The sequence below is a fragment of the Anomalospiza imberbis genome, chromosome 6 (assembly GCF_031753505.1).
Source record: "Anomalospiza imberbis isolate Cuckoo-Finch-1a 21T00152 chromosome 6, ASM3175350v1, whole genome shotgun sequence".
NCBI lineage: Eukaryota > Metazoa > Chordata > Aves > Passeriformes > Viduidae > Anomalospiza > Anomalospiza imberbis.
Window position 1 is genome coordinate 14,273,259 of NC_089686.1, and position 25,417 is coordinate 14,298,675.

Consider the following 25,417-nt stretch of genomic DNA (forward strand, 5'->3'; position numbering starts at 1 on the left):
GCCAAGTTCCACATTTACTCACAGACTGAATAAAAAACTGCAGCTGTGTCTAAAATTTATATGATAAATAACAAGTCTTATAAAACTTCTCACATCAAAATGAGATCAAAATACTGGTTTTGCAAATCCGACTCCTCTTTGCAAATCTCAAATCTTATTTTCTGGTTTTTTTTCATTGCTATATTTGGAACATTTTTCAGTAATGGAGAGAGATTCAAAATTGGAAGTCTATGCATTTAGAAGAAAAAGTGAATAGGCACTGCAGTAGCTCCATCATTTAAGGATCTTAGAACAAGTCTACAGAAGAAGCTGTAACTTTATATAAAAAGGGGATTTAATTTATTGTGTATTTACAACTTAATTCCTCATTTCAACCTATAGAAAGTATATAAAGATCTGTTAATATTTCACAGTTTGCACAGATGTAATGGAACATGAATTGAAGGAATTTGAAGGGTTAGTTTAAATATATCAATAAGAGTAAATAGTTAATGTTTTTTTACTGTAAAAAGCATATCTGTCTATAGGCACCTTCAGCTCAGGATACTCACAGCATGTTGGTTTATGTTTTAAGCTAGAATGATCTTCAGTCACACCATCTAGGCAGACTTTCCTGCAAAAAGTAAACATTTTTAGAGCTGTGTAAGAATTTACAAATGCTAACTGAGCCTCTCTGATCAGAATGATTAAATAAACATGTTGAACTTAGAGGTAAGAATCTTTGCTTAATTATCACACACATTACAAGGTAGACAAATGCCAAAAATCCCAAAGGTGTCCAGAGTTCTGGCTCTTGGTCCAACAGTTCAGCCATTAAAAATCTTCCTTTTAAGATGGATGGAGCCTTTAATGACTGGGACAAAATATCTTTTTGGATCAGTATGTTTTAATGATTTGATTTTCTTTATTGAAATGTTTGGCAAATCAGCCTAATTATCTGCTATAACTGTTCATCTGTTCTGTAACAGCAGAGAAGGTCTTTGATATGACCTTTTGAGGTAAAGCTCTTTGTTCAGCTTTGTTGGATTTCTTCATATATACTATAGAGATTGCTAAGGAGAACTTAAACTCTGGTGCAGTTATTTACAATTCTCAAAGAATTATGCTGGTACCACCACAGTGTGGTAATGATCAAACCCTGCTAACTACAGTTTACAGAGCTTGAAACAGCAAAATATGAAGGAGCCAATATAGGTTGAATGGAATGGAAAGCTGATTCAATGGCTAAAGACTGCTTAGGGATTTGGGAGACCTGAATCAAGATCCCAACTCCTCCACTGAAACCCTATGTAAAAAAGAGCAACTTTCTCTTGTCTGCAGTGACCACCTGTGGCTTGTGTAACAGCTCTTAAACTCTTAATTTTTCAAGTGAAGACAATAATCCACACGAAAAATGAGAGAGTGGAGAGATGAGAATAATTCCTGCCTGTAAATGCTGAAGGCCAGAAATATCATCTGGCTGTTGATATCCTTGCCATTCCTCTGGCCACGGTTCCCACCTCTGTCAGACTGAATGGGGGGGTCAGCTCTTTGCTTGGTCTTGAGAACAGTTGTGGCAGCCTCAGTAAAAGAGAAGATGGGAGCAGAGGTAAGAGGGGGACAGGATAAAGAAGAATACAAAGATATGATTACTGTTTGCCATCTTCAGCTCTGAAGTTATCAGGACAAAGTCTGACTTCATTTTACCAAAAATCCTTCTCATATTTTGTCATGTTTCTGTAAGAACAGAACCGAGCCAAGTGTGACTAGAAACTGTCAGTAGGTCAGATGTAGCTTGGATGTTACACTTTAATTCTTGGGGTTTTTTATTGCGTGTATAAATGGTGCATGTGAATACCACAAACGTGTCATCACACTGAAGAGTCAGTAAAATGGGAATGAAACCTTTTGTGAGCTGACACTGTCTGTTCTGTGATGTGCAGAAGCAGCTGCAGGGACTTTCCATTGTTGCTGGCGTCTGCAAAGGACCTTGATCTATCAGCAGGCAGAGAAAAGCTATCGGAAATATTTCAGTACCCTTATCTGCCTTAATTCTGATTTAAACTTCCAAAGGGACCAAGGGTGGTCAACAGCACTCAGCCCTGAAACGAAAGATCTCAAAGTAGCTAAAACGTGTTGCTTCAGCTCACTTTCTTTTGGTGTACCAGGAAGCCAAGTAAGCATCTGGAACAGTTGAACTTTTGACAAATCATTCCTAAGTAAGAGGATACAGGCTAGAGAAGAAAGTGCCAGGAAATCTCATTTCTCAAAGTACTTTATTTCCTTTTGTACATGCTTACTGCATAGAAAAAAAAATGTGCCTATATATTTACATTATTTAAATTAATGTGATATTAACATTTTTATATTTTACTACTCAGTACCAAATACTCAAAAATAACTTCTGTTGCCTCAGTAACCTCTGTATAGATTTCCTTTCATGTAAGGCTTGCATGAACATCGTGCTCATGGATGAGACAGTATGATAACACTGGATATAACAGAAAGCCTTGCAGTGTTTCATCATAGATGTCCCCATTGCTTCAGACAATGAAAAGGATGAGCAATAGATTATTTATGACATAGGATTATACTGGCTTATCATATACAGTGATCTAAATCTCTTAGTTTTTAAATCACATCTGCACAGTTATATTTTGTGGTTTAGTTATTTGAAGGTTTAATACAAATTTTCCATCTTAAATGAACTTTATTGCTCCATTCAAGCTCTGACGGATAAAAACCATGTAGTTGCCATCTGAGTTTACTCATGTCACCAAACTCCCTTTCCCTTGGTAGCTTTAGAAGCTGTAACCTTAAGTGCTTTGAAAAGAATAAAGACTGCTAGTTTCAGCATATCTTACATATCTTCCACTCAGTTTTGATCAAGGTTCCTAGAGGTTAAAGTGCATACAGACAATTCAGTACATTATGAGTTTCTTTATGTGTATAATCAACTTAGCTCAGAAAATACAGTCCAACTGGGGAAAAGCTATCTTGTATTAAAATCTCACAGATTATCTCTAAAATAAAATGTAGGTATTACTAGAATCTGAAAAGGCCATTCTTGAATACTCTGAGCTTTCAAGACCCCTGTTATCTTCAGTTAGATTTCTAATGTAGTTAGGTGATGCTCTCCTTCGTATTCTCAGTTTCTTCTGTTTGTGAGATTATACCAGTTGTGCTGAGATTTTATATATCCATCGAATTACATTAATTATGCTTTGTGAATACCAAAAACCCCAGTCTCTGAGCTGAAGTGCGAGCATGAATATAAATAGGATTTGCTCACTCAAAAGGAGTAAGTGAATGCTTTCACTCCAAGGTAGAAGGGGTAAAGAATCTTCTACAAAGAAAACTCAGCTAACTTCATGCAGGTGGGTGCAAGTTCCCTTCCACTACTGCTTTACCTTTTTTTCAGCTACTTTTCATATGTACTTGCTCATGTAAATTTGTAACTAACTGGAGCAGGTACCAAAAGGCACCCCTTGTCAATGAAAAAATCGGATCGTTTCAGATGACTGAAGAGAGAAGTTAAAAGCCCAAAAGATGGACACATCTAAAAATGCATCCTACAGGATTCACTTAACAGAGCTTACTCAAATACAAGCCTCTCCCAGATCAAAAACCTTATCTAACACACTATTATGGGTACCATACATAGCTGCACAATCCTGACAATTGCTTCTGTACTGGGGATCTGTTTGGAGAATTGTATGTATACCTTAGAAAAACATTCCAAGTGATACATGTGCCGAGTATCATTCAGCCATGAAAATGTAAGAAAGCTACAAAATAGGATTCAGTCACGAAAAACATCCAATAACATTAGAAGCAGGTGTTTTTATGGAATTTCCATTAAGATCAAAACACTCTTTTCCCTCACGTAATGAACGCTACCACATGTTTTCTCTGTGGACCCATAGCAGATGGATATGAGTGGAGACTGATATGTTAGAAGGCTTTCTTTCTTTAAGGATTTCCTAAAATTATGCTATTGGGGTAATGACAAAACAGACTTTTTCCTTGGGTATTCACTTGAAATGGAAGTTCTTAAAGTGTCCAGGGAGCTTTCTATCTGCACAGACTGTAGTTTTCTGCACCTTTTTGTGAACAAGTCCTTGTAGAATTCCACAGCCTTCTTCTGGAAGTTTTTCCCAACAATCACATACAAAACTGGGTTCAGGCAGCTGTTGCTAAAGGAGCAGTATGTGGCTATCTGGGTCAGTATGTCATTGATGTCTTCCAGGCATTTGAGAGTGGGTGAGAAGTAACGGATTGTGTCGATGGCTGTGCTGATCTGGAATGGAAGCCAGCAAATGATGAACAGCAGGAGCACAGCAAAGATCAGCATGGTGGCTCTCTTCTCTGTCTGGACTACCTTCATTTTTCGTAGCTCACTGCTTCGTAAGGCTTTGATGATTTGCACAGTGCAATAGGTAATTACACAGAATGGGATCACAAACCCCACAACATTGAGCAAGCAGTTGTTTGTGGGCTCCCAGTAGCTAGCTGGGTAAAGAAGAACACAGGCTGTGATGTTGTACTCTTTAAAATAACGCAAATTTCGAAACATCATTGTGGGTGAACACATGAGCAGTGCACATGTCCAAATCACAAAACAATTCCATTTGGCACAGACAGTTCGTCTCATCCGCCCAAGAGACATGGTTTTCACCAAGGCCAGGTAGCGATCAATGCTCACTAGTGTCAGGAAATAAATGCTAGAATATAAGTTCATGTAACTCATAATGTTGATGGCTTTACAGAGAAACTGGCCAAAAGGCCAATGAAAATTATTAGAAATATTAATGGCCCAGAAAGGTAAAGTACAGACCAACATTAGGTCAGCAAATGCCATGTTTGCTAAGTAAATTTCAGCCACTGTGCAGCTACTCTTGTGGAAACACAGGACGGTGAGCACAAAGGAATTTTCTATTGATCCCAGAATAAATATAAACCAGAGAAATCCAGGCTGAAAATCCTGTAGCCATTTCCATACATCTGCACTAACACATTCATATTGATCTATCTGATGCACTCCTGAATTATTGTGGAAATATTCTGGACTGACTGTAAGCTCCTGGGTGGTCATGTTGTACAGTTGTGTAACATTTTCAGTTGTGATGGAAACCATTTCTGTGAAGAGAAAAATAGGTGACATGAGATTGCTAGATCTAGCTCATTGCTGCAAAAGGCACAATAAGAAAAGCCGTCTTTTTCTTTTCCTAAAGTCCTTGAAGCATAGCTTTTGAACAGGCTTACAGCTCCCTGGGTTGCTTCTCATAGACACTGGGTGTGTCTGTAGAATGTTTTACAGACTGCATTGCTATGGACTGCCTGGACCAATTTTAGGCAAGCAAAACAGAGGGGATGTAGCAACAAGAGATATTGTTATGAATGGGTTAACTGAAGAGAACGTTTAGAAGCCTTTATTTGCTAGAACTGAGCTGCAGCAAGTGTTTGTTAATTCTTTGAGGATGTTCACCATTAGTTTGTCTTCTTATCTTTTTATTTCATTAGCCATGGTCTCCTAAAGTACAGGTGTACTTTGTGTCTCAGGTTGCTCATGATAAAGCTGCTAGTTCTGTGTCACATCCTGCAACATTTTACACCCTCCCCAGTAGAGCAAGAATTGAGTGGAATTCAGTGGTGCTTCCTCCTCAAGGAACACCATATATTTTCCCAAATGTTATACTGTACAATGAACAGACACTTAGTTTGCAGCTCTAGTTTGCATTGAGAACACTGAGGGATCAGTGTTTGCCAGCAGTGTGCCTTTCTCAGCTTCTCACTGAAATTGTCTGGGCATTTCTGTCTCTGTGTTACAGTCTCTTTCTGCAGCCAAGTCTCTGTAGAGATAAATGGTACAACCTTCATGAGGAAGCTCAGTTTTAAGAGGTGCACAGTGGGTGGGCTGGCAATCTGGTAGAGACAGTGGCCATCCTATAAGCCAGGGCCTGTCTGCAGTCAGCCAGCTTGGGTGCAAGAGCACAGTCTGAAAATCAGAACACTGTAAACATTCTGCAGATCAGAACAGCCTGGGATCGTACAGGGAGCTATTTACAGGCAGAAATGTCAGATGTGTACTTAAAAGTTACTAGAACCAAACAGAAGTTGAGTGTGCAGCATCATTCACTACTGATAAAATGTTAACTGTGTTTTCTTGTTGTTGTGTTCTTGGATAATGAATGCTGAGATATTATTCAAATGCAAGATTGGCTTCCCAGATCTGTAGATATATAAATCTCTGGATTGAGTGACAGAAATACTGTTTGTCTTTTTTCAGGTCTTTATAATAACCACTGTGTATATTATCATTTGATTGGAAGATTTTCAAATGTATTTTTAATTAAGACATTTGTCTTTTTCAGCTGGTAAGTTGGCAGTGAAAAGGGACACACTTGCAATTCCTGAAAGGATGAGGGCTCTCATTTGTTTTCTGGTTGCTGGTACTGTTAGCTGGTAAGTATCAGTGCTTAATATGCATACAGAAATTTGGCTATTTGTTGCAGAATTGATGAAAAATGATTGCCATATTTTGTGTACTTTGTGTTAATAAAACACTGTAGCACTTAAACATCTCAAAGCCCAGCTTGTGTGGATGTGAGAGCTATCACTAACAAATTGCAAACAGCAGTTTCAAGTCTCCCTTTCTTTCTGTGCTGGCACTTTTCACTGTAAAAACACATAGGAAGTGAAATACTAATGGATGGCCAACAAGAGGTCATCTGAGAATAGAGAAGTTCTGTTGCTTGATGCAATTATCAGAAACTGTTTCTTCTGTTCGTAGTAGGCTATAAACCAGCAGAAAAAAACCTAAGTGCATTATTTTACACTTTGAGGTTGGATGTATACACATTTTTAATAAGATGAGCATTAGTAATTCAGAGAGTGGTCATAAAGGTTGTGTTGGCTTTTCCTAGGATTTTCCCTCATTACATTAATTTACAGAATTCAATTTACAGCACATAGCAGCTCCAAAACTGCATGTTGATTTATCTGTATTTTCTCTACAATTAATCTCTTTCAGATTTTGGTTTTAGAAGGGAAAGACCTAGAATACTTTAAAATAAGTTAGTTATATCATATTACTGTGGTCAAGGAACAGCGTGAAGGGACTAGTTAGGATGTCACCAAGTCCATGACATGGGGCTTCTGGCAACCTGCCTCCTTGGTCCTTAGCTCAAGTACTTCCATAATGCATTGCTAAAAACAGGGGAGTGAACAAGTTAAATGTGCTGATTATCAATTTACAAGCCCTAATGTTTAGGGTAAAAAGATGTGCTTGATGCTATTCTATACTGTACAGGAGACTCATTTAAAGTATGTGATTGCTGAATAAATTATGTTTGACAAAGCCACAGCTTACAGAAGGCAGTGATTTGCTGTTTTCTTGTCATATTTTGGTGAAAATAAATGTGATCCTTTCTCACATTCTCTACAAATACTTTTTGTGCAATGCAAGACAAGCCTCATATCTCAGCAGGGACTTTCAATAAGATTTCATGTGGCAGTCTTGATTGAAATACTGCCCAGCTGAAGTAATCCATCATTACTGATTCTGAGGGACCCCTCTGGGGACTAAATTTGAACCTGATGGAGTTCACATCCTGTTGTGAGTTGCCTCCTCCTTGGCAGGCTATAAAACCCACTGTCAGTTATTATCTCATGTTCTGGAGTATTTTTTTTATTAGCACTGGGAACAAATGACAAGGTTTTGATGGAGGGTGTTTCAGGGTGCCCTGTGTGGGAGGCAGTCATGGGCTGGAAGTGTTGGTGGCAACCAGTCCTGTGCCTCTTGTAGTCACCACCCTCACCAAGGCAGGAGGGCTCTGGGGTTGGCTCATGGCTGTTCTTTGGCTATTGGCAGGATCCTGCCAATGCTGCAAACGAGGAACCCTTGCAGAGGGACTGAGAAGAAGGGGTTGATCAGCTGTTGGCTTGCCCTTACAGGCAGGTGGAGAAGGCTCCAAAAACGTGGTGGTCACCAGTGCCATAGCCTGAAACTCTCGGGGCTGGGCAGTCACCAGGGCACCTTGGAGTATCCTGCCAAACTCCTGGGATGTCCTGCTGTTCAAGGTCTGACCCACACAGCACTGGAGGGAGCATGCCAGAAGACAGGCATGGGTTAATCAGCAAGCCAAGGATAGCACCTAGAGTGCAGCAGAGTGGTTAATCCTAGAATGTGGAGGGGAAATCTCCATGTTACAGCAATACGTGCTGGGGCCTACAGAAGTTCTTGAAAGAAAAGGAGGGGAATATGTTCAATTGGAACAAAAAGTCCCCTTAGGATCAAGAGATATGAGCTAAGGAATGGAAGGATAGGGGAAAAAAGGTCAGAGCTCAGATAATGCTGCTACTGAGTTAATGCAAGCTCTGGCACAGCTTTACTCCCCAGATGGGATATGCTGCTTCAGGTGAATGTTTTTCACCATCTCTTTTGGGTCTGGATGAAGCCCTACAGCTACTGAACTCACGACTCTATTAGTATTGCCACTGGTGTTAATCTTTCCTTGTTATTATGTTAAACATTTTCATACAGTGAATAACTAAATGTCTCATGATGGTCTTAGTCATGTGTTATACAAGGACAAGTTCTGAAATGTGTAATGAGTTCAGGTTATTTCAATGTCACCTGCACTAATCTACTCTGTGGGAGTAAGAGAGAGACTTTGTAACATATTTTACAGCTGTTGTGACTTTGCTGATTACATGTTTTGCAGAAACAAGGTGTGAAATTTGTAATTAGTATATTCTGAGATTGTCATAATATTAACCTTGCTAATTTAGTCCTCAGAGAGAAAAGGTGGAGCCTGAAACAGATAAATGCTGTTATGATGTTAACTGTTATAATGTTGTTTGCTAGAACAAAAGACAGAATATTAAAAAGCATAGGTACACAGTCCTGATGTTTTCCTATACAGAGAATAGAATTTCCTATACAAATTAGAATTTGCAAGGACAAAAGATGGAATGGGCTCAAGGCCTCACTAGTCTTCTCCAAATGGGGAATTTCTCTGATGGATGATCATCCATGATGAAAGTTGCCTAGAAAGCAGCCTTATTTTCCATTTATTTCAGGGATTTCTTAGCAAGACTGTGTGAAGGATAGGTATGACACCCAGACTGTAGCATCCCTAGCAGAATTTTACAATTACCTGGTTTGCTTTAGGTGCTGTCAGTAGCCAAAAGTGTTTTCAGAGACAAACAGCTGGCTTGCCACACATACATAGAACTCCATGTACAGCTGGGGGTCAGTGGCACAGAGGAGAGAAAAAGCGGGGAGCAAAAATACGGGTTTGAATGAGTGGCTGCAAACTGAAAGGCACTGGCTGACTTCTGGCATGCTCATATTTTAGAAGATATGTTAGCTGCAGAAAGAAATAGCAAGGGCTGCCCCAGCCTCTTCTCTGGCTCCCTGTTTCTCTGCAGAGCCCAGCTTGCTTTGACACTTTGAATTTTTTGTGTGAGTTTGTCCTCCTGAACATCTCTGAGCCCAGATTGGACAGCCAAGTGTCGCCTGGTGGTGCCTATTTGCCAGGCAGCCTTGCTTCTTCATGCTAATATAAAAGCTACAGTCAATGGAACATGGGAGCTGCCAGAACCATAAGAAGAAAAAGGGTATTTGCCTGACAGATCTGCTGTGATTGAAGTGGGAAAGAGCAGGAGTTCAAAAGCTGCTGTAGGTAAGGGAGTCTTTTGCAGTGTGGTCCGTGCAAGGAAGCCTGGAAGTCCTGCTGACTCCATGCAAGTACCACTGCTGTCCTCAGGAGCTTGGAGTGTAAACCTGATAGACACAGCATGTTGTTAGGAGGCTGTAGTGATGTCCTTTAAACTGCCACCTTTGTGACCATCAGACAGGGATTTGCTGGCCAAGGAGAGAGAGGTTTAATTTTAACAGCTTTGGAGGACTTGCTTCCAGGACAATGTCTATTTGTGGGGGAAAGGAGATTTTTGTTTAGTAATAGATTATAACAAAACAAACTCAATGCATAATTTCTCCTCTAGCCATACTGACAGGTCTAGCAGGCCTGAAGCACATTTGATAGGATGGCATAAGCAGAGGCATTGCTCAGCAAGAAGCCAAAGGTGTGCTGGAAGACTGAGCTTCAGTGGTGGACTCTTGCATTCAGAATTTAGTATCAACAAAAATACAGGCAACCCACCCTGTTTATAAATTCTATACCTTCTCCATAAGGTTTATTTTCAAAGCTTCAATTTCAACTTGGTCTCCTTGTGATCTTTACTCCTGAAAATAAATCACCTTTGTCATCTATCCCCAGTTCACAGAGACTTTTGTTTCCACCTAATCCAAGCCCACTGTGACTGCTCATACCCCTCTCTTTGGCTTCAGAATGGGTTTGCTTTGTATCTTTAGCTGGATGAATACTGGAAGGTAAAATTATATCACTCTTGTAGCATCTCTGAAACATGTTCTGAAACATTCTCTGAATGTCCTTTTAAGTCCTTTTAATTGTGTTACTGTGGAGGCATTACTTATTTTGGAGAGGTAGAGGAAGTGTGGGAAACATTCCTCAAACGTTGTGATTTTACAGATCCCACAGCATTAATTTTTAATTTCCAGTGTTTGTATAATGAATCTCTAATGGGTTTTACAACATTTGGGGTTGTAGATCAGGGGACGCTTTCTGTGGCAATGTTAACTTAAAGTTTTCCTGCTTTTCATTTACTCTTCACTGTCCCTTTTACCTTATGGCTGCCCTTGCAGTTCATGAAGCTTCATGTTGAACCAGATTCAGGAACTCGCCTGGGACAAAAATAACCTTGTAAAAGAAAAAATTCTTTTTAACACAAATCAGCTCTGTAGTTTGTCAGAAAATTAAGGCAGCAAAGAAAACATACAGAGGAGCTACCTCTCAAAAGTGTAATTTTTAGATATTATTTGTTGTGTAAGCTTGAAGCACACCATGGAAAGAAACTATTGCTCTGCAGTTACCATTAAAGGGATCTACATCAACTATGTTAAGAAAGACGGGGGAAAAAGTTGTTCTGTTAAAGCAGTTATTTCAATAACAATGAAACTAAGGTGAGACGAGGCCACCAATTTTTCTCCCTGTGTGAGAGATGAAGCCACTCAATTCCAGCTAAAGAAAGGTGTGGAAAGAGCAGAAATCTAGTCAAGTGCAATGCATAATGTATTTTTTTCCCAAATGGAAATTTTGAATATTCTTACTTTAAATTTTCCAGAGTTACAATTTCCTAAAAAAAGAATCCGATACTTTTTACCTTTAGAAATCTGATATGTTATTTTTTATTGCTCTTTATACAAGCCAGTCAATAACTGTGATGACTCTGACAAAAGATATTATCTCTGTGGAAAGTAGTTATAACTGAAATGGAGAAGAACAGCATGGCTGGACTGTGATGAGAACTGGAAGGGGAAGAAAAATGTGAACCGGTTCAGAGAGAAGTACTGTCCTGATCACAGGAACTTTGTATGGGGAAAGGGCTCATCTCACTATAAAGTGTTGATTTAGTCCAGATTTGGTGATGATGTTTGAGTTAGTCCATGTTTGACCTTTGGCTTGCTGACATCAATATTTTAGAAATTTTTCAATTAAGATGACCTCCAAAACATTTCAAATGTCACCAATGCTGGATTTTGCTGTCATTCTGAAAGAGCAGATTTATTACAAGAATTCTATTTAATCTGAAGTAAGAAATAATACTTTCAACATTAGAGGCTGTTCAGGTCAAAACACAGAATCTGCAAGTATCTCCAGCCACTAAATCATTAAATTTCAGCCTTGTAATCCTCAGAAGTTTCAAAGACCCAGTTGGAAAAGCTCAGAGAAGCATAGTTTGATTTTGTAGCTCACCGAGCTTTGAGCAAGAGGTTGGCCTACTGACCTTCCAACCCACATTATCCTAAAATCCTTAATTTGCACGTCTTGTGCTAATAAAGGAAACTTCCAGTTGGATTAAGGCCAACAACAAAATCATAGAATCATAGAATGTCTTGGGTTGTAAGGGGCCTTAAAGATCATCCAGTTCCACCCCCCTGCCATGGGCAGCTCTGATCACCTATCACTCCCATTGTAATATTTATAAATGCCGTGTGCTATTGTAATAAATAAGCAGTGATTTTACTAAGATTACTTTACAAAAGTGAGTGGATTCAGTGTCTCCTGTGAAAATTTCTCAGCTAGGCTGTTACAAGGCTACATGGGCACACCCGGTCAGTGGTGAGCATAAGGACTAGATGGAGCATTCTTGCCATAAAGGTTTAGTTGCAGTTTTGTTGCTGGTATTAACTCACTGGGCTGTTCTTTGGAGCTGTGTAACTCCTCTGGTATGGAAATCTTTCACAGATCCCAGCCTGCAGAAAATATCCAGGAAAACATTGCTGTTGGTGATACACATCTTGAGGACATTCCTTTTGCAGAGAAAGGCTGCATCAAAGCATCATTAAATTCAAAAGGGAAGGTTATAAGCAAATAAATAATAGCAAATGCCAAATCCATTGAACAGTGCTCTAGAGTTGGTATGAAACATATCATAGCAAGGCACAGCTTGGATGAAGGAATGAAATATGACGATAAACAATAGACTCTCTGCTGATATTAGAGAGGGTTTATCAACAAAATAAAGGAGGTCTGCAGCTGTGGGGCCATCAAGAACTGAAAATATGATACATACAAAACATGTTCATGGTGATGTGCTCACAGCAACAATTCCGTAAGTTAAATTTAGACCTGAATATCTGGTTTAGCATTTAGTTTTCCTGAAGATTTCTATTATGTTAATGCTGTGCAGCTTTTCCCTTCTCTTTTGTACATGATGGATTAGTAAACACAGTAGAACTACTCTGAAGTAGAACTTCCTATGCTTCTTGGCCACTTTTATAATTCTAGTTCATGAGCAGAGAAAGAAGTTTAATTCCAAAACTAAGTGCTCTGAAAACAGGTATCACTGCCTTTCACATCCTCCCAGTTCACATTTCAATTTCTGCTGTTCAAAAGCTTAGAAAGTAGGCTGTTCTGGTTTACAGAGTTATTTTCTCCTTCAATCTCTAGCTTTCTCAAGACTGTATATGTCTATGAAGAAATGAAGTATATGAAGGTCTTAAATCTGAGTGATAAACAAATATAAGTCAGTTTGTTCCTCTCTTTGTAATCATTGGGCAGATGAAAGATCTATTTCCAAACCTCTACTCTGTTTAACTTGGAATGAAATCTGGAAATTGATTCACATGCTTGTATACCTCGAGGCCACAAAATTATTGAATAATATTGATTGAGAGTATTTATCTTTATGAAGCTATTTTCAGTTAGTACAGATACTTAAATAAATATTGAATCTGAATCTTCCATCCTTTGAAATATCATCCGTTTTGAGGTTTACAGTGTCAATCTCACAACTCCTTCTCCCCCTCCTTGGGAATAGTTGCTGCTCTTCTCTTTAATTCTTCAGGATTTGATCTTATTGGACCCACCTTAGACTTAATGTGGCTCCATGGCCTGGTGTCCCTGAACCAAGATGATAACTTTCTGACTCTAACAGCAAAGTACATAAATCTTACACAACACAAGTCACAGCTGGATCCACACTTTTTCCGTGTGTATTGTACTGTGTTTGCTCAAAATATTTTGACTTCTGAGAAGAAAATATTCAAACAGGAGAAAACTGACCACAAGCTTACTCTGCAAGGCTGGCAGGTTATTTTGGCATTTCCCATATGAGAACAGGTAAGGTTAACCATGAGTTCTCATTGTCCACAGCTCAACCAACAACTAGCATTTATGTTAGTGTCAGGAGAGTAAAGAATCTAGGAGCTGCAGTAGGAGTGGGACTGCAAAAGCACTGCAGGAGTGAAGAGCAGTCATCCACATGAACTCATCTTTGAGAATGTTTTCATGGGAACCATGCATGGGGCAAGATTCAGCCCACACCTAGAGTTCAGGTTAGGGCTAGGGGAGTGACAGGCTATGTCTGCTCTTTCAGAGATAGGGTGAGCCCTGTCAGGACCATGCATGTGTTTATCATGGTTCTGACACTGAGTCTTATCAGTTCTCTGTGTTCTCCCATGTATGTGATATTGGATCAGCCGACTTTTGCATACTGCTATCTTGAAATTTGTAGTTAGCATTTGCTTTCAGAAAGCTCTGAGCATAATACTGAGCTTAAGGTCTGCAGCCATGTCTCACTTGTGATCTTTTGGGTTCTGTTTACTTGATTTTCATATTTGGTCAAAATGATGTTTTGTATTTTCTATTGTTAGCTGGAAGGCCTCCTGCGAACAGGAGCTATGATCAGATCGTGGTTTGCTTACATTTTTAAGATTTGCAGAGTTTATGCTTGAGAAGCTGACATATATATTAACATAATTTATTCCTGTTCCTAGCTGGTTCACTGCCTAGCTTGATAATATCATCCCTGGCTGAACTGTCTTGCAAGCCAAGCTGCACATTTGTACAGTGAGAGAAGCAGCCAAAGCAGTGCCAAAGCAGTGAAAGGAACATGCCTTGGCTCTAGGAACCTCACAGGGCTCCCTGTTGGGTGTCAGTAAGTGCTGGGAAACCCTATCTTGTCCTGGGGCAGAAATCTTTCATGTTCCTTAAGACTCTTGCACTCAGGGTGTCTGACTACAAAGCTTGCACAAATTAAGTGAAGTACAAAGACAAATAAGGGACTATAAACTTTCTGAGTTTTATAATATGACATGTAGATTTAGCAAGCTGGAACAATGTCAAAGGTGGTTGTATCTACTCCCCTGAGCTCTGCAGGCACCACAAGAATTCTCTAGTGTAGACAAGAGATTGCAGTACCCCCTCACCACTACAAAATTAAGTGCTTAACACACTAGCATTGTGAGACAAATTTAATATCCACTGCAGGATACCATGTGAAATGGCAGGTCTGATGGTATCAAAGAGTACAGTGTGCCTCTCAAATGGCAGACAATACCCAGAGCCCAGTGAATAGCTAAGGTATACAGTGATAAAGAAATGAAATGCTAGTGATTGTATCAAGAGTAGGTTGTGCACTTAGATTATATTTATTTCTTAAAGTGAGAATTTCCTGCTTTAGAAAACAGTCTTTCCTGAAACCCAGATAGCTCAAACCTATTGCAAGAACCAGGCCAAAACCAGCTAAACTGGAAAAGAAAAAGGAGAATTTTCGCCTGGCTGATGATTGCTTTTGGGACATAGGCTGGAGCAGCTGAGCCATGCCTAGTGTGGGTTCTCAAAACTGGTCTTGGGGTTCATCTAGTTTGGTTACAGTCTTGATCTCAGTATGAAAGACAGGAGAGCACTGATGAACCATGCCAGTGACATAAACTGCTTGATATCTTCATTACAGAGAACAATAGGAATATCCTACAGAGAGAAGTAGACACTATTAGAAAAGTCTGTGAGGTGGAATGGTAAGAGGGAAAGGCTGTGAGTCCTGAAGCATATCAGTTCCCCAAGAATATTAGTTAGTGATGCTCTTTTATTTGCCTTGTTATAGTGGAGGCACAGAAAAGCTGTTCAGCAGGGCACAAAGCTCCACTCAAGGCTCCCTCCCTGACGTGCACGTGGATGTCCTTTAAAGCTTTTTCTCTTTGATGCATTATTCCCACCAGACCCCCTCAGCTCAGTTTAGCCACACCTTTTTCTTAGCAATTGAAATACTGCTCTTTTCCCTGGGTAACAGCATTAGGTTCTCATAACTATGTAAAATGTGAAGGTCTAATGGCCTAATACTATTTTTCAGTATTGGTCCCTCTGAGCTTTAAATATTTAATAGAGAGATTTGCCTTTCATATGAACTGGCTCTGTGCCCTGAAAGCACTTTACTTCTATCACCTGAGGACATTTTGGAAGCCATTTAGGAAAAAGAAGAGATTTGCTATCTTGAGTGCCTGCAGCCACTATAATATTTACGCTGTTGTCATGTATTTGCAATAAGGCAGCATTTCCTGCACATTTTCACCGCTGTCTGTCACAGGTGTGGCCTTTGAGGAAAGCCCAAATGTCTCCAACAGCAAAGAGCTCCCAAAAAAGCTCACAGTATATGTGGCTGACTGGCTGTTGTCACAAAGTCTAATAATGATTTCTTTGATTCTACTGCTTTCCTCATTTCTTATCAGGCAGGTAACTGATGATTTCACTCTGCTGTAATTAGCAAAAACATAAAGACATTTTAACCTGTCACTATATCTGTCATTAACCTGTCATTATATCTGAAAACCACATTTGCAGCTACACAGTCATCCCTGCCAGCAGCTGGACATGTTTCAGTCACAACTGCTTTTTGTCATTGCTGAGCCACATACTGATGGCTCTGTGCAAGCAGTGGAGTCCTTAGCACAGAAGGCATCACAGGCAGAATCTGTCCTCCCTGTAAATCAGTAATAATGCCTTGTGTTTTCTCAATCCCTTTCACCAGAGGGTGAAATGGACGGCTTTGCTGAGTAACGGCACAGTTTCCAAAGAGCACTTCAGGCTCTGAAAACAGAACAGGCTAGAAAGTATCTAACTGTAACTATATAATGCTTAGGTGAAATTACAGCTTTAATTTTGAACAGGTGAAATTAAGAAGAGATTATATTTACTCAACTTTTTCAGGTTAGCACCTCTAATTCATGGATTTCTGAAAGTGGTCCTAGTTTAATTTAGAACTACTGACAACAGCTACACTAAACTAAAAACTCAGATTTCAACCTCCTGAATAGGTTTTCTTGTGGATCATCACAGGGAATGGTCCCTAGCATCACTGATTTGTGTCATGGAAGCAACATAAATGTGACATGATACTCATTGTCTAAATGACAGGTTGTCTTTATTAAAGAATTTGAGGGTTTTGTTTGTTTATTTTAAATTTCATATTCTTTTAAAAATTAAAATCAGAGTGTGGCAGTGCAAGCAGCGGTGCGTTCCCTTCTCAAGGAAAAGCATAGTCTATAGCGTGCTTCACTTCTTAAATGATAAACTCCAGAAAGCCATTTTGCCTTGTCCTTCCTAGGTCAAACACATCCTCCTACGTTGTTGTTTCTTGAGCAGCTGGGACAGTCATTTCATATTATTTTCATGTATCTGCTCCTCACTTTGCCAGTACATTAATTTTTTGCGAAGGGAAAGAGGTCAGTTTTCAGATAGCTTAGTTAGAAATCCACATACTCTATATATTGTAGAGAAAAGCTCAAAACCAGATGTACCTGTTAGAAATGGTATGTAATTCACATATAGTGAACTTCAAACTGTATGGCAATTATCTTGATAGTAACAGCAAAGGAAAATTAGATATAATCCAAATGGAGCCTATTTTTCTACTGCAGATGCAGGGGAACTAATGACAACAATTCTTTAGTGGGAATACACTCTATCTCCATAAGAACTTAAGTGTTCAAATACATGCTGATAGGGATTTGGTGATTGAACTGTCCAAACATGGATATCACTTTCAACACCGAGAGATCTAGAAGGTTCAGGACACTTCTCCAGCTAAGAAGTAGTATGATTTACAATGCTGATTTACAACAATCAGTGTCTGGATTACCATTTTAATTTTGCCTTTTTATGCTTTGCCAGTGTTGAAATTAAATTTTGTATTAATTTATTGTTATACCTTTGTTAGCAACAGGAAATGACAAAGCCCTGCTGGAACCTGGTGCAGGCAGTTTGTTTTTCACTGCATATATTGGTTCTGAGCACTGGTGTTCACAAAGAAGATATGTCCTATCTGCTCTTTCCAGAATGTCAGACCCAACAAAAAAATACAGGGTAACAATTTAGTTAGAGAGACAGATTCCCTTAGTATATGCCACAGCTCCTTCAAAGACTATTGTACCCAAAGCTAAGAAAAAGATAAAGTTTAATATATTTGTCTTTGACACAGACAGGGGATCAAGTGTACCCTCAGCCTGTTTGCCAATGACCCAAGTTGTGTGGTGCAGGTGGCTGACACACTGGAGGGAAGGGATGCCATCCAGAGGGAAGGAATTCCACCCAGAGGGAAGGGATGCTTGAGAGATGAGCCTACACAAACTTCAACAAGCCAAGCACAGGCTGCTGCCTCTGGGCTGGGGCAATCCCTGATATCAACAGAAGCTGGGATGGAGAGCAGCCCTGCCAAGGAGGACTTGGGGTTCTGGTGGATGAGAGGCTGGATGTGATCCAGCAATGTTCACCTGCAGCCCAGAAAGCCAAATGTGTTCTGGACTGCATCCAAAGCAGAGTGGGCAGCAGGGTGAGGGAGAGGGTTCTGCCCCTCTGCTCTGCTACAGTTGCTGGATCATATTTTCTGGTACCTTAAACTCACATATTACTACAGCTATGTAGGAGATAGTTTTTGAAGTGTTGGAGAACGAGAATTTTCTTTTCCTATTAAAATGACTATCAAAACAGAAAATTTCTGAAGAAACTGATTTTAAAAGAAAGATTTTTCACAAAAGATTTGGGTAATATAACAGAAAATGTTCTAAAGATGTCATTTCTTATCTTGAACAAAGGACAAGATGTACTGACTGCTTACAGTTTAGCAGGTGACCCAGATCCACTCTTGCTCTCTCTGGCCAACTAAGAGTTTAATATCTTTACAAAGTGGAGTAGTTCCAAAAAAAGAAAAAAAACCACAAAAACCAGAGACTGCAAGAGCGCAATTCACTACAGTTTATCCTTCAGGCACTTGCTTAAGAAGGAAGATGCCTCTTTCAAAATCCCTTATCAGTGCTTCCCATTCTGAGGCAGATTTATCCCCTGTGTGTGCATTTCTTCTGTGGCTTGTTTTCTTGCTTTTGTTAAAAATGTCAAGACCCTTCACCAGTTTTCCTCTGGAACAGAAATGTTGTCTTCTGACTAGCTTTGTTAATTTTTTGAAAAATATCCTGATTTAAGTTAACCATGCCACCGTTGCCCTTGTGACCCATCACTTTTGTCGGCACTGTAGAGGAGAAAGCTCTGTGCAGAATTGTGGGCGACAGTTCTCTGCAGCAGGCAGCAGAGGCTCACGGCAGGATGTCAGGGCAGGAGCAGGCTGAAGGGAAAATGAGCGGATGTGAGTTCTGGAAGGGAACATAACACTGCTAAAGGAAGAAAAGAAGTGCTGCTGTTGGGAAGGAAGGAAGGATGAAAAAGGATAAATATAAATGTTGAAATGGAAGAAAGGAAAGAAGGGAAAAAGAGGGGTTTAATTTCCCAAGAGGGTAAAGGGTTCCAAACCAAACAATGAATAAGGATTCTTGCCTATGTTGGATATATGTCAGGCTTATGGGAGCTTCATCTGGGAATTTCATTTAAAATGTTAGAAAACTTAGGTAATTTACACAGTTTGGATCCATATTTTACCCAGCTTCAAAACAGGTCAAAAACTGAATTTTTTTGATTCTTGTGTTTAAACTTTTCTTTGATTCTTTGAAGTTATTTGACCAGAGTACATTTATTCTAAGGCAAACTTTATGAATATATTACATTGAACTCTTTTTTGAAACTAGAGACAAGTGTGGAGTAGAAACTATTTAACCTGTCTGTAGAAATACATGAGGCAAAGAGTAGAAGCCTGGAATTCCAGATGTGTCATACTGTACATTCATGAGCTGTAGCATGATTTAAATGCCAGTTTGTAGACTACATCTATTGTAGTCTACAAATATTTCTACATATATTTATTCTGTAGAAGAAAATGAATTGTTGTCTTCTTACATTTCCAAAAAAGACCATTCCCAAAGCATTGCAGGAAACACTTACACAAAACTGACTCCACTTTGTTACTTCTACTTCCTTCTACTTCTGGGAAATGTCCCTTTTGCTGACCCAGCTGACTGGAATTTATGAGCTATAAGATGACTATTCTAAAGAAAAAAAAAAAAAGAAAAGTTTTTCAGAGGAAAGATATAATCAGAAGATGAGTTGTCTTATGTGACCTGCCTCCACATGCTGTTTTTCAAAAAATGTGTATGTTATAAATTAAAACTTCTGATGCCAATATCTCAGCCATTCATGAGAAAACTGCATACATGTCTGATTCATTATGACTGCTTTAGTCAGATTGCACTAGTATAATTTTGAAAATGAACTTGCAACTTGCAGAGAAGAAGAAAAAAAATACAGCTATGTAGAAAGTTCTTAAGTTTAAAAGAGGTTCCCTTGTTCTGGTAAATAGTGATTCCAAATTCTTTGTCTTATTTGAATTTGCTATTTACTGCAAATCTTGACACAGATTACAGGCTTGGAAGGAGATAACTGCTTTTGGTTACTTAGCTGCCCATGAGAGATAGTCCCAGTTCCTCATAACTTAGAAATTCTGGCATTAACAGAGAGAAGAAAAAAAGATCCTTGCCCAGGCAAAGGAAAATAAATTTAAAAATGTAGCTAGTCTCTTGATCCTAACTGATGCACACATCAGACATGTCTGATGAAAATGTTTGATGGTTGTTTTGTGCAACATAAAAAATCTGGGAGGAAAGTTATGGAGGTTCCATCCATGTAGGATCATCCCCTAGCAATGGGTAGGACAGGGCTGCACGGATATGCAAAGGAACATGTATTTTACTTCCCTGATAAGATTCCCATAATTCTAAATATGTGTTTGTGAGTGTATATACATATACATATACATATATATGTCTGTTTGTGTATAGAGAGAGAAGAGACAGAATTTCCATAAAGCAGACACTTTCTGGTCACCTTCAGTGCCTCACACCTTATGCCTGGTCTTTTGCTCTTTACTCAGGGAGAAAGTGGCTTGTGTGCACACCCTGCACTAGTAGGACCAGGCACAGGAAACTTTTCTAGGTGATGCCAAGGTGAACAGCCATCTGCAAGCTGGTCTTGAACAGGTAAAACAGGATTCTGCATGAGGAGCATGTGGGAGGGCTCCCCAGAGTACAAACAGTGTCAGGTGGGTTTGTGTTAGATGACTCAATCTGAAGAAATAAAATAAAAAAAAATTCATCCTTGAGCTCAGGTATCAGGCAGAGATGAGACTGTTATGATAAAAAATCTGATGACACTAGGCTGACTGTAAGATCCATTGTCTGAATTCAGTGTTGAACTGAGGCTGTACAGTTACAAAGGCTAGAATTTGACCTGGAGCATGTTACATGTCCCAGAGCTGGGTTTGTCTGTTGTGATGGGTAAAGGAACACATATGGCATACATTTCTTTGTAATCTCCTAATTTCACAGCTAGGACAAGCAGCCCTTCACAGACCTTTCCCTCTGGAGACTGAGGCCAGGACAAGAGGATATGTCAATGATGTTTATTAAGCAGGCTACCAGTGAGCAAGTCGCTCAGATCTGCTGATATATCCATAAGACCCTATCTTCTATAATCTGTCATTACTCTGCTGATGCTGATTTGGGGGGCACTGCAAGCATTCAGTCCAGCTGAGGATCTAGCCTGTGCAGTTACTTGTATCTCTTTTTTCTCTGCCTCCATCTGCTTGTTTTCTTGGTGAGCTGTTTGCTGTTGTCTAGCAGGTAGGACCAGGAGCACAGCTCTGGAGACACTGCCATAGTGTCTGTGTTACACTGATGGCCAGAGGCTTTGGGGATAATCAGTGTGCAAAAGTCTTGCAAGCACAGGAACAGGCTGTGCCTCAAGGAGCTTCTAATCTAAGCAGAATCCAAATATAATGCAGAGTGTAGAATACGACATTATAGGGAAAGACTGCTGTAGAATGAGGTGAGAGGTGCATGCAGAGCTGAGCCAAAATCTAGCAACAAGTACTACATTATTTCTGTTGTCCTACTTGTTTAAGGATTAAGTCCCAACTTTGCATTATGAAGGCTTAACAGTTTCTTTTCTTAAAAATGCTCAGGATACCTGATGAAACACTTCCAGTTTGTTGGCCTGCCCCATACTTGTAGGGAGCTTATCCTTCACATCAGGAAAGGGGCACATTGCTGTGCTCCATGTGTGTGGGTGGAGGGACCTGCTGTCCTTCTTTGGTAACCCATGATACTTCAGAGCAGCAGCCCTTCAGTCAGTCAGACAGCTGATAGGAAATCTTACAACCATGGCAAAGGGACAGAACACCTCCACACTGGGGTTTGGTCCCAAAGGGCTTATTCCTTTCTGCTAAGGCAGGAATACTGCAGGAGGAAAAGCATCTATGACCAGTTCTGCCTCTGGGCATGCATGCATAAATCCTGTTAGAAAGACCTGGCTCTCTACCATGGATCACTCACTTTTTGGTGGCATTTAAATGTAATCTCAGATAAAATGAATGAGAAAAATGGATTTCTGCATTTTGACAGCTCCCTTCTTTGCAAATTAACCATAGTCTGAGCGGTGTCTTTGCAATACCATCACTATTCTGGCATACCTTAGTGTGCAAAACTACTGAATCTGCAAAACTGGATGATCAGATTTGTTTGCAGGGGTCACACAAACCAACCCAACCTTGCTGAATCAAGTTGAGCAGTTAACATGTAGGGGACTTAAATATAGCACAGCAGCAAAAGTAAGTCAAATCCACCCCTTCAGAGAATATGAAAAGTCCTGAAGTATTTTGGTAAAGTTTGATACAGCAGCTTTGTCACAGAGTCTGCATGCTTTGGACTTGCCTATCATCAGACTGAAGATAAGTGCTTTCAGCTGGCAACTTTGCTCCTTGTGTTTCTCTGGTCTGTATCCCATTTGTGCCTGTTCTCTGGTATTTAACTCCTACATGGGCTGTTGGACCATGACCAGAGCCTCTCAGTCCCAGTTCATTAGCTTTGCTTCTAAGTAAACGAGGTGTCACCACTGTGGTGATCACAAGAGTTCCAGCTCGATCTGTGCAAAGCCAACTTGCGGGGCCCAAATTAAAAGTACTGCTCTCATCTTCTGTGCTTTCCCCCTGCGGCTGAGCCTGCCTTGGGGCTGGCCCAGGACCAGGATGCCCTCTCCTCCCTCTGTCCCTGCTCAGGGCACCCAGCTGAGGGCAGGAGCTGGCTCAGCCATGTGCCTGCCTCCCGTTTGTGAGTCAGCACCCAAAGGCTGCTCCAGGGCGTGATTCCCTAGCAGCTACATGTTACTAAAACCCAGACAGGGCTGGCGGAGGACAGCTCTTGTCTCCACTTTGAAGTACCTTGTTCCTTTACAACTGGGCATCATGATGCCAGGCACAGGCAGAACTTTCCATCTCCACGTATGAAGAGTGCTAAATGCAAGAAGGAAGGAAGATACGCCTTTTGATGATGAGGTGGGGGGAAACTCATCTGTATCAAATGCTTGAGAGGGAGGTTTAAAAAACTGTCAGTGACAAGAGAAAAAGGCTTATGAATAATTTTAAAGAAAAGTGGATGTTTTAGTTAAATGGCATTTTTCTCTGTGTTTTTTTTTTTTTTAACTTTACATTGATTAACATTGCTAATAGGTTCAGGTGTACTTTTGCAGTTGATTTAATTACTGAGAAGGAATTTGTTTTGAAAGCAAAGCTCTGTTGTCTGATAAGTGTTCCTAGGCTTGTAATATGATTTTTTTTTCCTACTGTGACTTTAAAAACAGTGGAATTTGAGTGCCTAAGAGATTTTTACACCCTTCTTTTAATGAAAAACAGATTAACAAACACTGGCCATTCTTAAACAATAAATTTTAGGGTCTTCATAATGAATGTCCTAAAATTCACCCAAATTCCTATTGTTTTCTGCCTGGGAAAATGCTTGAAATGTTAAATAGCTACAAGAATTTTTAAAGCTGTTTTCCTGTGCAAGGATGGGATGCTTATTTCAGGAAGCTCTAACTCAGTAGGAAAGGAGGTTCTTTTGTTAGATTGTCAGTACAAAATGTTCAGGTAAGACTGACTAACTCAATTAATCTTGTTCTTGCCTGTACTCAGGGGCCCAATGGAAAACCTGCCAAAGATTTTCTGGAGGTGTCTCTGATCTGCTATTCCAAGGTCTTTATTAACTTGGGTGTATTTATCCCTTCTGTTTGTGTTTTCACTATTCACGCTGAAAACAAGACAAATATATTTGGAAGTCTATGAATGAACCTGGAGTGCTAAGACACTTCTCTTAATTTTTTTCTTAATGATTGCACACTACCAGATAGAAGTTATATGACTCATCTTACTCAATATGCTGATACTTCAGTCCTAGAGACTCATATGTGAAAATAGATATTTCTCTTACATAGATAACTGTCTTCTAGATTCCAAGAAAATATGTACAGCTGTTTGAGATAAAAGGGTACCCCTGTCTTAGGAGATGGCATCTCTAAGATTGCAAATGAAATATTAAAAGAAGAATTCTAATGGTTAACTATTTGAACACTTTTGGCTTTATGGCTATTTGCTATTATTACACTAAGAAGGCTGCTTAGGATACTGAGAAAATGAATAGCTAAAAGTAAAGCATATATTTCAACCTTTTTTTTTTTGTTATTCTAATTACAATACCACAACTAAGCTCTTTGTTTTCATCAGAACTTTAAAAGTCAAGCTCCTACTGATTTTTTTATTTGTATATAGATTTAAAAAAGAAACTAATAATGTAGCTTAAATGTCATCCAAAACCTTTCTCCTTTGTAAAAGTTTCAAAGGTTTAGCCTTTGCTATTGAATCAGTGCAGATGAGACAGATTAGCAGTGTAAGGTACACACACATGCACTTCTACATCCTGCCCAATAAAGTTTACAATCAAAATAATAAACAGAGAAAAAATTATCAGTATGTACAGAAAAAAAATTGCTCTGGTTTCTCTCTATAATTTTGTAGGTAATTTCTCAGCCAAAACCAAAGTTAGTTGCTTGTACTTTCTGATTATTTTTGTGACATTAAAGAAACGGTGCCCATAGTATGATCACAGACATGAAGTGTTATCTGGATAGGAGAAATCCTTACCCTCCAGTACATGGGACAGTATTTTTGGCAGGTGAAGTACCCTGTGGCTTTGATACACTGGACACTTTGAAATAAAGCATTTTTCTGTAAATATTATAGATCTGCAAAACCCAACAAGTTACAAAATCACATTAGCAAAAAAATTATTTTTCTCCTCCATTTTTCTGGAACAATAATAACAGCTCTTTTGTCACTGAACCAGAAACATATTAAGAATTCAATAAGTGGTTTCCAAGAATCAACAAACCCCACTGAATTTTAATAGTAAGAACTTTTCATATGAAAAAGAAGTGAAAAAACATACCTTGACTGAGAATTCACCACTGAGCAGATACAAATGAGTGAAGTGCAACACGTCTCTGGGAACAGCTCCTTCTCTAGTATGAATGAGTCTAACTTATGGTTTACTGCCCCTCCCTGAACACAGCAGACTCATCGCTCTGTTGATGACATCATATTCCTGGATTTTCTCCCGTACTATATTTTAAAAACAATGTCTATCGACTGTATCCATTATAAGACCTCTGATATTTTAGTATGGGTGGCAAACAACACAAACACAGCTAAGACACTGATGTTCCCCAGTATGTGTATAAAACAGTCATGTGTTTGTACAACAGCATGCACGCACAAACACACAGCTCTTATCCTGACTGGGGTA

At 39.5% G+C, this 25,417-nt stretch overlaps 2 protein-coding genes across 2 annotated transcripts in view; both read right to left on the reverse strand.

The window, feature by feature from the left end:
• Window positions 1-25,331, reverse strand: part of BDKRB1 (bradykinin receptor B1) — a 32,290-nt gene extending 6,959 nt beyond the window's left edge. The window contains exon 1 of the mRNA XM_068192489.1: window positions 25,061-25,331. The gene's annotated coding sequence lies outside the window, so the exon portion shown is untranslated. The remainder of the gene's footprint in view (window positions 1-25,060) is intronic.
• BDKRB2 (bradykinin receptor B2) lies at window positions 2,586-25,163 on the reverse strand. The gene is made up of 2 exons (XM_068192487.1): window positions 25,061-25,163; window positions 2,586-5,118 (listed from the first exon to the last, which is right to left on the reverse strand). Exon 2 carries the CDS (start codon window positions 5,114-5,116, stop codon window positions 3,974-3,976), a length of 1,143 nt encoding a protein of 380 aa, XP_068048588.1. The 5' UTR covers window positions 5,117-5,118; window positions 25,061-25,163; the 3' UTR covers window positions 2,586-3,973.
• Window positions 25,332-25,417: the final 86 nt, after the last annotated feature.

Bases quoted from the DNA above. Each gene is read 5' to 3' on its own strand.
- BDKRB2 (XM_068192487.1), bottom strand. From the start codon at position 5,116: ATGGTTTCCATCACAACTGAAAATGTTACACAACTGTACAACATGACC.